At 41.3% G+C, this 15,069-nt stretch overlaps 1 protein-coding gene across 1 annotated transcript; it reads left to right on the top strand.

The window, feature by feature from the left end:
* The first annotated feature begins 821 nt into the window (after positions 1–821).
* Positions 822–13,492, top strand: LOC311142471 (FMR1-interacting protein NUFIP2-like). The gene is made up of 4 exons (XM_084178121.1): positions 822–1,060; positions 4,190–5,878; positions 6,068–6,100; positions 6,269–13,492. The coding sequence occupies exons 1-4, from the start codon at positions 910–912 to the stop codon at positions 6,319–6,321; spliced, it is 1,926 nt and encodes a 641-aa protein (XP_084034247.1). The 5' UTR covers positions 822–909; the 3' UTR covers positions 6,322–13,492.
* The last annotated feature ends 1,577 nt before the right edge of the window (positions 13,493–15,069 follow it).

The raw sequence follows: 15,069 nt of genomic DNA on the forward strand, positions 1-15,069 counted from the left end.
GCTGGTGCCTTATGTTCATCAATAAGTAATGGGAAATAGTGAGTTTATCTTCATGTTGTAGCATATTATCATGCTATATGAAAGCTATGCACAGTTCAATGTTTAATCCTTCTTATGGCATAGTAGTACCCTTAGGTTATATGTCTATACAATAATTAGTTTCATGATGTACTTTTAAAAGACAAATTGAGTGGTCACTTAGTGGTCAAACATTGACTACCAGTATTTGAAATTTAGGGTGGAATGAAATCTATAAACTATGAAATGGCACCACCTGGTGCCTGGATAGGTACTTACTGTAACTGACTGGAGAAGAGTTGTCCACCACACACCACACCCCACTCCCCACTCAATACATGTCAGATGGCTACAACACAGATTACAAAATGTGTTAAACTATATTTTCTAATTGGTATGCTTTTTACACAGACAGTTTTTGTATGTTAATTAAATTATATCCCATGCCAGTTGAATGCCGGCTAGAATGATGCATGATACAGAATTATGTATTGTAAAAACCAACATGCAGTGCAGCTAGTACCCCACAATGTGATACATGCATAGACCGTATATGGATACAGGTCTCAGCAGGTCTAAATGGTGTGTGACGTGAAGACCACTTAGGGCAGTCCAGATTTGCTTGAATAAAATATAATCTCTCTACGCTTCTGACCTATATCATACTTTCAGTTGTTCAACCTGCATGAATGTATATATTGACAATAACTTTGCAATGTTGCTGGGGGAACCACCAACATTTTTATATGCTTCTTAGACATACTGCTGACGAATACAGAGGCCTCAAATAGCTTCCGTTTGTCAGTGGCGTTGATTGGACAGTTCAATAGTCTGCTCTCCACTTGCCCAGTGCACACTGGTAGACGAGCTCGGATATTCTATTACACTTCAATGGAGGAACAGCCCAAAGATCGGGCACAAGAGAGACGATATCACCACCATGGAGAAGAAAGACACCCTATTCAATACAAAACATCTCTAAAAAATGATCAGCTCTACTTCCAGTACCAGCATCAGCAGGAAACGCAGACGAAGAAAACAGGTTGGGCCACCCGGAAAAGTTAGCAAGCTAGCTAATGTCAATGACTTAGCTAGCAAGCCAGTTTATTACCGACGTCGATGTAGCTTGCTAGTTCGCGTGACAGTCATAGCAGGATGGTAGCAAGCTGTTAAAAAATATTTAGCTGATTAGTTAGCTGGGTCTAGAGCTGAATATCGCTGGATAGGGGTAGTTAAACGTCGCGTGACAGCTGTCGCTGGTGGTTTGACAGATGGGGATTGACCTTGTGCGCCGGTTTCACCACCCATTTCTACATTTATGGTACTCCCTGACAATTCCCCTGTGTTACTAATTAGTCCTTTTGTTGTTCAATTATTTTGTCACGTGCATACATTGACTTTGTAAAAAAAACTCAAGCTAATTTGGTAGGAATTCCGTGAAATATTTTGAAAACAAAAACAAGCCGGCTCCACTGGAATGTTCTGAGTTGCCGTTTCCCGTCGGCCATGTTAGAAAATGCGAGATGGAAAGCTAACGTTAGCTAGTTAATCCTAACAACGAGAGTGAGATTTGTGCATAAAACAAGTTTCAATGTATTTTGTTTACTACCAACTGACTGCAGACAGGGCTGCAAAAGCAAGATGGCTAACTAACTTACTTTTGAGACTTTTCAGGGATTAAATAGCTAGTTAGTGCCAGAAATGTTTCACCTGCAAGCAGCTTCGGCTCGGTCGGGCCTGTTACGTTTAGTTAGCCATGAAGCCACGCAAACATGTTAGCCTGGGTAGATGACTTGAGGACATAGCATTGTCTTGCTAGCAAGCTGGCTGACTTATGGTATTTTGATTTTAATAAACAATTCAGAACCAATGTCTTATTGTTTTAGCAAACTACATGACTTGAAATGTAATTGTAGCCTCGCCAGTTTCTTTAGACTAGTTCAAACTTGATGTCATGCATGAAAACAAAATGGTACATACCTTGGCTTCAGTTCAGACAACACAATAGAACACCACTCTTAACACAATTTTAGAGTTATTCTGGTTGTAACATTACTTAAGATGTTATTTGTTCATCCATATTTTATAGAGGTATCTTAGGAGCAATGGCTAATATTTCATCTAGTTTAAAATGTTGTCTTTAGATGCTAGTGTGGCAAGTATTTGTTTTTATTGGCTAGCTAAGTCAAGCCCAGTTACACTGTCAACCACCTTCCCCTTATCAAAAGTTATAGGACAATGTAATGGTAATTTCTACCTACAGCACATTTTTCTTCAGTGATTTATGTATGGTATCTATTCACAAGTAGGCTATGGGACTACTATGTTTAAGGGAATCTGATCTGGGCACTGGTGTGTGGTTGTTTGCTGACCTATTCAGTCTAAATAGTCATGATACAGCATCATCTTAAAAAGGCCTTGCCATGTTTCCTGCAAAAGGAGCTGCGAGGTTGCATTCTTGTAAACAGATTAGGTCTGTTAGTCCCTTTTTTATATACACTGCTCAAAAAAATAAAGGGAACACTAAAATAACACATCCTAGATCTGAATGAATGAAATAATCTTATTAAATACTTTTTTCTTTACATAGTTGAATGTGCTGACAACAAAATCACACACAAATTATCAATGGAAATCAAATTTATCAACCCATGGAGGTCTGGATTTGGAGTCACCCTCAAAATTAAAGTGGAAAACCACACTACAGGCTGATCCAACTTTGATGTAATGTCCTTAAAACAAGTCAAAATGAGGCTCAGTAGTGTATGTGGCCTCCACGTGCCTGTACGACCTCCCTGCAATGCCTGGGCATGCTCCTGATGAGGTGGCGGATGGTCTCCTGAGGGATCTCCTCCCAGACCTGGACTAAAGCATCCTCCAACTCCTGGACAGTCTGTGGTGCAACGTGGCGTTGGTGGATGGAGCGAGACATGATGTCCCAGATGTGCTCAATTGGATTCAGGTCTGGGGAACGGGCGGGCCAGTCCATAGCATCAATGCCTTCCTCTTGCAGGAACTGCTGACACACCCCAGCCACATGAGGTCTAACATTGTCTTGCATTAGGAGGAACCCAGGGCCAACCGCACCAGTATATGGTCTCACAAGGGGTCTGAGGATCTCATCTCGGTACCTAATGGCAGTCAGGCTACCTCTGGCGAGCACATGGAGGGCTGTGCGGCCCCCCAAAGAAATGCCACCCCACACCATGACTGACCCACCGCCAAACCGGTCATGCTGGAGGATGTTGCAGGCAGCAGAACGTTCTCCACGGCGTCTCCAGACTCTGTCACGTCTGTCACGTGCTCAGTGTGAACCTGCTTTCATCTGTGAAGAGCACAGGGCGCCAGTGGCGAATTTGCCAATCTTGGTGTTCTCTGGCAAATGCCAAATGTCCTGCACGGTGTTGGGCTGTAAGCACAACCCTCACCTGTGGACGTCGGGCCCTCATACCACCCTCATGGAGTCTGTTTCTGACCGTTTGAGCAGACACATGCACATTTGTGGCCTGCTGGAGGTCATTTTGCAGGGCTCTGGCAGTGCTCCTCCTGCTCCTCCTTGCACAAAGGCGGAGGTAGCAGTCCTGCTGCTGGGTTGTTGCCCTCCTACGGCCTCCTCCACGTCTCCTGATGTACTGGCCTGTCTCCTGGTAGCGCCTCCATGCTCTGGACACTACGCTGACAGACACAGCAAACCTTCTTGCCACAGCTCGCATTGATGTGCCATCCTGGATGAGCTGCACTACCTGAGCCACTTGTGTGGGTTGTAGACTCCGTCACATGCTACCACTAGAGTGAAAGCACCGGCAGCATTCAAAAGTGACCAAAACATCAGCCAGGAAGCATAGGAACTGAGAAGTGGTCTGTGGTCACCACATGCAAAACCAGTCCTTTATTGGGGGTGTCTTGCTAATTGCCTATAATTTCCACCTGTTGTCTATTCCATTTGCACAACAGCATGTGAAATGTATTGTCAATCAGTGTTGCTTCCTAAGTGGACAGTTTGATTTCACAGAAGTGTGATAGACTTGGAGTTACATTGTGTTGTTTAAGTGTTCCCTTTATTTTTTTGAGCAGTGTATTTGGAGAGTGAGGTGGTAGGGAATGATGGACTTTATAGTCTACACACCTATTACTGGCAGTGCAACTAACTTGCTTTTGTTTTCTTTTACAGGCAATGGAAAAATAAACACCAGTGACGTGGAGGGGGAGAAGATTCTGTCTGCAAATGATTTAGTTGGTATCCCTCATCCCACCAACAGCAATGGTAACAGACATTTGATAAACGCTAATGTAAAACAGAAGTCAACACGCAATGTTTTTACCACTTTTTCAAAAGTGGGCAGCAAAGAGGGTGTTGTTCATAAGAAGAATATGGACTGTATAAATGACAAGGACAAGGCCTTGGATTTCACTAATCACTACGAGGGAAAGTTTTTGGACAAAAAGGAGTCTGCATTGTTTCTGAATGGGGTGGTAAACTCTGCTCATATTACAAATGGTTACTCCAGCAAGTCACCCCCTGATAACGATGGCAGTGGCTCAGAAGGTGGATATACTACTCCTAAGAAACGCAAGGCCAGACGCAACAGCATCAAGAACACAGAGCATGTGACAAGAGAAAAGGAGAGAGCCATGCAGCAGGGCAATGCCACACAGGAGCCAGAGGTTTCTGGACTTGAACCAACAGAGAAAATGGTGAGCTCGCAACTTGTCCATAAAGCAGACGCCCAGACAGCAGTCAGGCGGATAGATGCTCCAGAGGTGGCTATGGGTGAACTGCAGAAGAAAAACTCAGACAGTAAGACTGCTGCAGGTGCCTTTGGTAAAAGGTTTGAGAATAGGCCCAAAGCCAAGCTCTCCTCCTCTTCAAAAGAGGACTCTTGGACTTTATTCAAGCCTCCTCCAGTATTTCCTGTGGACAACAGTAGTGCTAAAATAGTGCCCAAGATTAGTTATGCAAGTAAAGTTAAGGAGAACCTCAACAAAGCAGCCCAGGCTGGAGGAGAGGTACAGCCTCCTCAGGTGCCTGGTAGACTGTCACAGGTCCCCATGTCCGCTATGAAAACCATCATCTCCGCTAGCTTTACTAATGGCCCCGTTTCTGGAGATGGAAATAGTTGCCCGTCTGTTGGTACCTTCTTCACTCCTGCTGCTAGTAGTATTCCGCCAGCCCCCTCTCTCCCATGTGGGGAGAACGTAGCATCCACTTTGGACAATGACTGTAACTCTCTAACCAACCCTGCAGCAGCAGCTGTAGATCTGAGAAAGTGTACTCTTTTCATTTACCCCCTAAACCCTTTAAATATGCAACCTGTGCTCCCTAGTGCTCGCCAAGTGGACACCCAGGCCGCTCAGACAAATCAGAAAGCCTTGGGGGACATTTTCCAGAATCAGTGGGGCCTGTCTTTCATCAATGAGCCAAATGTGGGGCCAGAAGGAGGAAGTGGGCCAGTGGCTACTGTGGAGGGCAAGGATGTGGTGGTAACATTTCAAGGGGAGCAATGCCCTGCTGCCAAGCCAGGCCTTGACTGTAATCTATCAATCCCTGAGCCTTTGCCTCTCACTTTGGCTCAAGACTCAGAGAAAAGGACTAGTGCCCTAGCTTGCCCCCCTGCTACAGTGAAAGATGAGGATGGGGAAAAGGCTCAGCTGTCTAGACAGGACAAGACAAAGGGCGAGGCTAAGAGTCCAGGTGCAGTTTTGTTGGCCTCTTGTAAAGACATAAGTGCTGAGCCTTTCCAGGCCCCCCTGACCAACATGGTGTTGGGGCTGTCTAAAGAGCAGGCCCACTCTAAGAGCCTGGACAGAGGTAGCTGGGGGTCGTTTGATCTTAAAGCTGCTGTTACTTATCACACTAAAGGTAACTTCTCTTCCCCTGCTGTATCAATTCTATGAACATATGTATTACACATTAGTAGCTTTAACCTACTATTTCACTTGCACCAACAGTTTTAAATCCATTAGCATCACATTAAAGACAAAATGTGTCTAATAATAAAAGGTCTTATGCATCTGGAGATAATAATCAATCTTTGTTTTTTCTCTACAGAAATGGAATATGTTTTCAATTTGCAAAAACAAGGTAAAGTAAAAGGTCTCTTTTCTGTGTAGTGTATTTTTAAAGTTGTGAAATTGGGTTTTCTATTTGATGTTCAAAGGTATACAGCTGAAGTTTGAATAACATGTATTATGAGTTGCTAACTAAGTTCCCCAGGGCCTACACTCAATTTCTGTCCTTTTCTTCCCCCAGATCCAAAAAGAGTAGTCTGTTATGACAAGACCAAGGATGGACCTGATCAGTGAGGTAGTGAATGTCAACAATTACATGTACCTTCTCCCTACCTGGGTGCTGCAGTTATCATCTTTGGTGGTTATGATCCCTTTGGAAAACAAAATCGAGTCAACTGTGATATTGGGACTGAAAGATGTGTCCTGTGACAAACTTTTATTGGAATAGAGGATGGGATAATGGGGATTCGTTTTTTGGGGGGTGCATCGGAGAAGAGGAAGAAGACAAGGGGAGATGTAATATGAGGACATATTAATCCAATTATTGGCATTAAGTTGAGCGCAGGAGCTTCTGCTGACGCTCTGGACTGCACAAAGACTCAAACACTTGAAAGAAAGAAATGTTGGGTGCCTCTCCCATGTGAATGGACACTTATGACACTTTCTGCTGTAATAGACATTGGTCTCATAGCTCCTTCCTCTGGGTGTTGGGGACAAATAAGACGGAGGAAGGCGCAAACTGCACCTCCCGAGCCTTTATCCTGTTGCCCATTGAAAAGTGGCGATTATCAGTCTGACAGTAGGATGCCTCAATCGTTTTATTTCCTCATGCATTGAAATTAGTCCAATATATGTAGATTTGTGTGTGTTATGATTTATTTATACACATCAGTATACAGTTGTAGTCGGAAGTTTACATACACCTTAGCCAAATACATTTAAACTAAGTTTTTCACAATTCCTGACATTTAATCCTAGTAAAAATTCCCTGTCTTAGGTCAGTTAGGATCACCACTTTATTTTAAGAATGTGAAATGTCAGAATAAAAGTAGAGTGATTTATTTCAGCTTTTATTTCATCACGTTCCCAGTGGGTCAGAAGTTTACATACACTCAATTAGTATTTGGTAGCATTGCCTTTAAATTGTTTAACTTGGGTCAAACGTTTCTGGTAGCCTTCCACAAGCTTCCCACAATAAGTTGGGTGAATTTTGGCCCATTCCTCCTGACAGAGCTGGTGTAACTGAGTCAGGTTTGTAGGCCTCCTTGCTCGCACACGATTTTTCAGTTCTGCCCACACATTTTCTATAGGATTGAGGTTAGGGCTTTGTGATGGCCACTCCAATACCTTGACTTTGTTGTCCTTAAGCCATTTTGCCACAACTTTGGAAGTATGCTTGGGGTCATTGTCCATTTGGAAGACCCATTTGTGACCAAGCTTTAACTTCCTGACTGATGTCTTGAGATGTTGCTTCAATATATCCACATAATTTTCCTTCCTCATGATGCCATCTATTTTGTGAAGTGCACCAGTCCCTCCTGCAGCAAAGCACCCCCAAAGCATGATGCTGACACCCCCGTGCTTCACGGTTGGGATGGTGTTCTTCGGCTTACAAGCGTTCCCCTTTTTCCTCCAAACATAACGATGGTCATTATGGCCAAACAGTTCTATTTTTGTTTCATCAGACCAGAGAACATTTCTCCAAAAAGTATGATCTTTGTCCCAATGTGCAGTTGCAAACCGTAGTCTGGCTTTTTTATGGCGGTTTTGGAACAGTGGCTGTTTCCTCCAGCATCTTCACAAGGTCCTTTGCTGTTCCTCCAGCATCTTCACAAGGTCCTTTGCTGTTGTTCTGGGATTGATTTGCACTTTTCGCACCAAAGTACGTTCATCTCTAGGAGACAGAACGCGTCTCCTTCCTGAGTGGTATGACTGCTGCGTGGTCCCATGGTGTTTATACTTGCATACTATTGTTTGTACAGATGAACGTGGTACCTTCAGACGTTTGGAAATTGCTCCCAAGGATGAACCAGACTTGTGGAGGTCTACCATTTTTTTTCTGAGGTCTTGGCTGATTTCTTTTGATTTTCCCATGATGTCAAGCAAAGAGTCACTGAGTTTGAAGGTAGGCCTTGAAATACATCCACAGTTACACCTCCAATTCACTCAAATGATGTCAATTAGCCTATCAGAAGCTTCTAAAGCCATTACATCATTTTCTGGAATTTTCCAAGCTTTTTAAAGGCACAGTCAACTTAGTGTATTTAAACTTCTGACCACTGGAATTGTGATACAGTGAATTATAAATGAAATAATCTGTCTGTAAACAATTGTTGGAAAAATTACTTGTGTCATGCACAAAGTAGATGTCCTAACCGACTTGCCAAAACTATAGTTTGTTATAAAGAAATTTGTGGAGTGGTTGAAAAACGAGTTTTAATGACTCCAACCTAAGTGTATGTAAACTTCCGACTTCAACTGTATATAAGAAAATGAAGTATATATTCTAAGAATGCCTTGAAATTTGCAAAATTGGAAGATTACGAGAAGGCTGGTAGTATTGGTAGTCCTGTTAGGCTGCAGGTTAAATTATAAATATATTTGTTGAGAGAACGCATTTGTCTTAATTACTTTAGTGAAATAACTATGCCCAGCAAAGACCCGACTGCTGGGTATCTGTTGTTTTGACAACTATTTTAGTTTGTCTTGTATGGTTTAGCGATTTCAGATGTGATCTACAGTAGGAACAAACTCCCAGAGCACAGATAGAGACGTGTCAAATTAAAATGAAACTAAAGCCATGTCATAATCTTGTGGTTCGGTTGTCAGTTTTTGGTAGCTGTGCTAATCAGTAAAAAAAAAAAATGTTTCGGTATTAATTGTCTTCATCTGAGTTTAGCTTTATTTTTAGTTTTATTTCTTCTTAAACCCTTGCAGTTTCAGTATACATATTTCATTAATTAATTGAGATTAAGATTGATGTAGGCTATTCCTTAATTTTAGTTGTAGGTTCTCTTGAGCTTTTCACTTGATTGTTGGAGTTTTCGGGAAGATGAGAAAAGTGACATTGTGGAGCAAGGGCTATCTATGTATGTGATATTTCAAAAAAAAGAGTGAAATCATCAGTAAGGAGGTTCAAGATGTCTGTCTAATTCATTAGGCCTTTCTAGGCTATATTTAAGCAATAAGGCACGAGGGGGTGTGGCAAATAGCCAATGAATTACGCACAACGCAACGCGGATTACCTGGATACAGCCCTTAGCCGTGGTATATTGGCAATATACCACAAACCCCCGAGGTGCCTTATTGCTATTATAAACTGGTTACCAACATAATTAGAGCAGTAAAAATAAATGTTTTGTCATACCCGTGGTATACGGTCTGATATACTGCGGCTGTCAGCCAATCAGCATTCAGGGCTCGAACCACCCAGTTTATAATCGCTGACACCACATGGAGAAATTACTAATTTCCTATTTTCTTGCTCAAGCAATTTGCGTTTGATTTCCTAACCAACCTATTCAGCGTAGGATACTTTGTGCCATTTCAGCATTTGGTCTTTAATCTCTCTCTAGTTATTATGACAATGTATTTCTTGCACATGTTTACTGGTGTGGATGAGATGTGAGAAGTTGCAGTATAGTATAACCAAGCAAAGATTACAGACAGTAAACAATCGCAATACTAATCATTTCATGTCCCAGACCATCCGCTCTTTGTTATACTGTGTGTAGAGAATTGGTGGCGATGATGTTTCATAATACCGTATCATCGAGTTAGTGTCTTTGATCAAAGTGACTGTCAAGAGGCCTAAACATGTCAAGGTAGGCCAAATTTGGCAATACAATGAGTGGACAGCCACGATGTCATTGGTACTACCATCTCGCTCTCAGTTGGGTTTTTGGTTTTGAGCTAAGGAAGGACATTTCTTAGTTTATTTTCTCTAGCATAAATTATTTGGTTGTGTGGATTAATAGCACTTTATTTAACTAATTGTTTTTTATCTTTCAACTACTACAGATACAGATATTCTCTCTCTGTATGTATGTATGTGTGTGTGTATGACATACTAACTTCTTCTTTTAAGAATGGCTTTGGGCTTTTCTTTTTAAGAAAAATAAATTCATAAATACCGAAATACAAAATGTCACTCAGGTAGCATTGGTAAAGCCATGACAAAGTTGCAACAATGTTGTTTTCTGCCAAATGGTTCATAACAAGATCCTCGTATTGTGCTCAAATTTGAATTGCTAAAATATTGAATTGGAGTCATATTTAATAATAAACTACAGAGCTGTGTTAAAATACCAAAATATTTAGCTTGTAGAAAACACTGACATGGCTTGCAAGCAGCTGCCATACATGTTATGTAGGCTTCAAACCTTTTTTTAAAGTTCTCTGTTTAGGCAATTTCACTTTAATAAGCACACTGATTTGCACCGGTTTCCACCTGTTATTGGACAGTGTGATCTTTTACTGTCCTTGATTCTTTTGTCATTCATGGGCTGAAGCACTTCTCTGTGTACCAGTCCAGGTTATATGCAATGGCAGGAATCTATGTCTGTGCTTCCTAGTCCAGCCCTCTCTTGGGTTTTCTGGTCACGTCATGGCTTGTTCTTGCAGACTGAGAGGGAACTACAAAAAGGTAACGCATACCCCTGATGTGTACAAAACTGTGTCTCACACACACTTAAAGGGCAATTCCGCCACTTCAACCTCATTCATTATCTCCAGCACCATACCAGTGGCTACATATGTGAAAACGCATGTTTCTATGATCTGTGGTTAAGAAGAAAGGTCCTAACAAATGCTTCTCTGTGACATCACAGGGTAGGATTTAAAAGTAAGAAAAACAGAGTTTCTAGCCAGAGGGAGGGTATTTTCTGGCTCAACACGTCATCGTGAATCTCATAGGGTTTGAAAATCAGTTTGTCATCGGGTATAACTTTTTAGTAATGCACCATTTTCACATGTAGACACTGGTATTGTGCTGGAGATAATGAAAATGGGGTTGAAAAGTGGTGAAGTTGCCGGTTTAAGTTACTTCACTGTGGAATTCTAAGCCAAGGATAGACCTCTGGGATGTGGTATTTAAAACCTTTAGTTTTTCTTCCATTATATGCAGTATGTGGAATAAGTGTTATCAGTTAGGTAAACTCCAATCAAGAGCAAAATAATACCTTATTTGGCTAATGCTGGACAATGGCGAATAGATCTGTTTTATTTTGTCTTTATCGGCAGTGGGAATTGTTTTTGTGTGATGGACAACCAAGTTTGAGTAGTTTGCAATGGTGACATTGTACTTTTGAATTTTCAATGGTGACATTGTACTGGGTTCCCCTAAATATTGGAATAGAAAACACCAGATCATACCATGGGGTAAAAAAGCCAAAACAAGTTCATTGTCTTTTTCATAAGCCTAACCTCTTTTTAAATAAATATTTTTATCCTGAGTGGGAAAACAAGTATGCTTCTTTGTGAAACCGGGTAGGCAATCTATTTGGAGTCGGTGTGTAAAAGTGCTCTAACAGTCCTAAGTACATAATATGTTAATTGTTTTGAACCATACATGTCCCCTTTTATTTGATTCTTAAGATGGCTCATTGATCTCTAGGGAAGTAATGCAAAAGTTTTCCTCCTTTAAATATTTTAAAGCACTTAATTAAGTGAAATGGGTATTTTTTATATATGCATTTTAAGAAAAAATATATAGCTATATTACTTTAACGATAGTGTTGTAGCCTGTAAACCAAAAACTGGTTCTTAATGGAGGAGTTGGTTTTAGAAATACTCTGCTGCAAGAGAGCGAGTTGATGTGCTTTGTGTGGTGAAAGAAAATCATGAAAGTGATTTCTGTCTGTATTTTCATCCCCTTAGGATGTGCAAACACCTCAAGGATATTCACACAGTCCTCCAAGTTCTGAATGGGAGGACTGCTGTTTGATGTGTGCGTAAAAGTGAGCTCTTCCAATTATATGCAAGTTTCCCCTTTTTTTCAAGACCCTTGTTGTATCATGTTCAGGTGCCTGTGTGGAAAAGTATGCTTTTACAGTGATTTGGATCTTTTCTTGTGTTTCGAAAATGATTTGTGCCATGTTTGAATGAAAACTGCTTGCTGGTATATTATAGTCAGTCCATCGTTAAGTTAGTAGAGCAACTTTGAATTTTACTTTTGAATTGATCTAACACATTAATTTATTAACTTTTTATGCTGTGTTTTATTTTTGAATTGTCACTTAATTTATTTGTAGGTGCACAATTAGAATGAAACTATTTTGCTTCAAAGGAAAATGATGGGGAGAATTAGGCTAAGGTCAAACTTTTTAAATCATAACAAGTACCTACTTTTTTAAGACCATTTTGTTATTGAAACTCAATTCTCATAATTTTATAAGTCCCAATGTTCAGATCCTTGTGTCTGAAAACAATGTTAAGCCTACTCCTTGCTTCGTTTTGCTATTTTTCTGAGTACACATTATTTTATTTTCAATGCATTTCCTCAAATAGTAATGGTGGAGATATGAGCACTGAAAGAAATCCAGAGTGTTCCTGTAAAGAATTTGTCCCTGATGTTCTTCATCACGTGTTAAAGGGGAGCGATGTGAAGGGGATTGATATACTGTTTGACAACTCTTATTTTGCGTTCGCCAAAGGTACACAACTCGGATATTCAGCTACTGTATGGTCCATGCTCTTAGATTGGATAGACTTTGATGGTTTAAGCCAGCTTTTGTCTGAGCCAACCACAGCAGCTGAATGCCACTCTGGACTCTGTGTTGGTATGAGTGAGGACAAATCTCAAATAAAAAATAACATGTAAATAGAAATAATCACAAAATACCGAAAGTGCTGCTTCTTCATCCAGTTATCGATTGTCTGTAATGGGAAATGCTGGACTTAGGGTGAAAATGGAGCAAACACTGTCTCCCATGCCTCCTGTAAAAATATGTTGGGGGTGTTGGTTGGGGTGGGGGGCATTTTGTTTACTCTCTTTGGCACATGAGAGCTATTGTAGACACATCTATGTTAACGACAAGGGAAAGTGTTTATTTCTGGGGCTCCACAGTGCTACTGTTCTTTTTGAAAGGTGGTGTGGTCATACTGAGATGTGTGTCTGAAGAATACAGCTGTGTGTGGTGCCAAGTCCAACTTTGTACTCTTTCTCTGTCATCTGTGACTGTTGTGCCTGTTGATGGGTTATCAATCTGCTCCTAGGAAATTTGCCCCTCAGAATTTGAGGCAACAGCAGAAAAGTTTTTAAAAATGTTTTTATAATTTCACATTTAAACGTTTTAAAGTGTGATGTCTGAAATGGTTTCATTTTTTGAATTTAACAAAAACATCACTTTTTTTTTTTTAAGCATGATAATATCCCTCAATTTCCAAACCAATGTAATAAATTAAAGAAATTCAGTGTTCACAATTTCAGTTTCCATTAAAATGTAAAATTTTCTTAAAATCCTCACTGGTTTCAGGTGTTTTCTTCTCCCCTAACATTTTCAATTGAAATCTCATTGCATGGAATTAAAGGTTTTCACAGTAGGTCTGGGACAAGGCGTGGAACATTTTAACTGCAACTCTCCTATTGCTGAATTTCCATTAACATGGAATGTTGCTGCAGCACCTCACTTCATTGTGTATAGGCTATGTTGGTGAGCATTGAAAGTTGAGTAATACCATGTCTGATTTCTGGCACCATTCTGCCATTTTATTTTATCCAGAGCGACTTACAAATTGGTGCATTCAACTTATGATAGCCAGTGGGACAACCACTTTTTTTTATGGGGGGTGGGGAAAGAAGGATTACTTTTTTACTATTCCAGGTATTCCTTAAAGAGGTAGAGTTTCAAGTGTCTCCGGAAGGTGGTCAGTGACTCCGCTGTCCTGGCGTCGTGTGGGAGTTTGTTCCACCATTGGGGTGCCAGAGCAGCAAATAGCTTTGACTGGGCTGAGCGGGAACTGTGCTTCCGTAGAGGTAGGGGAGCTAGCAGGCCAGAGGTGGATGAACGTAGTGCCCTCGTTTGGGTGTAGGGTCTGATCAGAGCCTGACGGTAAGGAGGTGCCGTTCCCCTCACAGCTCCGTAGGCAAGCACGAGGGTTTTGTAGTAGATGCAAGCTTTAACTGGAAGCCAGTGGAGTGTGCGGAGGAGCGGGGTGACATGACTGGTTGCATCACCGCCTGGTATGGCAACTGCTTGGCCTCTGACCGCAAGGCACTACAGAGGGTAGTGCGTACGGCCCAGTACATCACTGGGGCCAAGCTTCCTGCCATCCAGGACCTCTATACCAGGCGGTGTCAGAGGAAAGCCCTCAAAATTGTCAAAGACTCCAGCCACCCTAGTCATAGACTGTTCTCTCTGCTACCGCACGGCAAGCGGTACCGGAGTGCCAAGTCTAGGTCCAAAAGACTTCTCAACAGCTTCTACCCCCAAGCCATAAGACTCCTGAACAGCTAGTCATGGCTACCCAGACTATTTGCACTGCCCCCCCACCCCATCCTTTTACGCTGCTGCTACTCTGTTAATTATTTATGCATAGTCACTTTAACTCTGCCCACATGTACATATTACTTCAACTAGCCGGGGCCCCGCACATTGACTCTGCACCGGTACCCCCCTGTATATATAGCCTCCCTACTGTTTATTTTATTTTACCTCTGCTCTTTTTTTTCTCAACACTTTTTTTGTTGTTGTTTTATTTTTACTTTTTTATTAAAAATAAATGCACTGTTGGTTAAGGGCTGTAAGTAAGCATTTCACTGTAATGTCTGCACCTGTTGTATTCGGCGCATGTGGCCAATAAAATTTGATTTGATTTGAACTACAGGTAGAGGACAAAACACGGAAACTGTTGGCAAATGAGGAACAACAAGTACCCAAAGCAGAGGCTACGTTGGTAACCTGTCCATAAAGATACAGTGAGGGAAAAAAGTATTTGATCCCCTGCTGATTTTGTACGTTTGCCCACTGACAAAGAAATTATCAGTCTATAATTTTAATGGTAGGTTTATTTGAACAGTGAGAGACAGAATAACAACAAAAA

Source organism: Coregonus lavaretus (genome assembly GCF_964263955.1).
Source record: "Coregonus lavaretus genome assembly, chromosome: 15".
Classification (NCBI taxonomy): domain Eukaryota; kingdom Metazoa; phylum Chordata; class Actinopteri; order Salmoniformes; family Salmonidae; genus Coregonus; species Coregonus lavaretus.

Bases quoted from the DNA above. Each gene is read 5' to 3' on its own strand.
- LOC311142471 (XM_084178121.1), top strand. From the start codon at position 910: ATGGAGGAACAGCCCAAAGATCGGGCACAAGAGAGACGATATCACCAC. The intron at 5,879-6,067 runs GTAACTTCTCTT...TTTTCTCTACAG, and splicing joins TGTTACTTATCACACTAAAG to AAATGGAATATGTTTTCAAT. The intron at 6,101-6,268 runs GTAAAGTAAAAG...TTCTTCCCCCAG, and splicing joins TTTCAATTTGCAAAAACAAG to ATCCAAAAAGAGTAGTCTGT.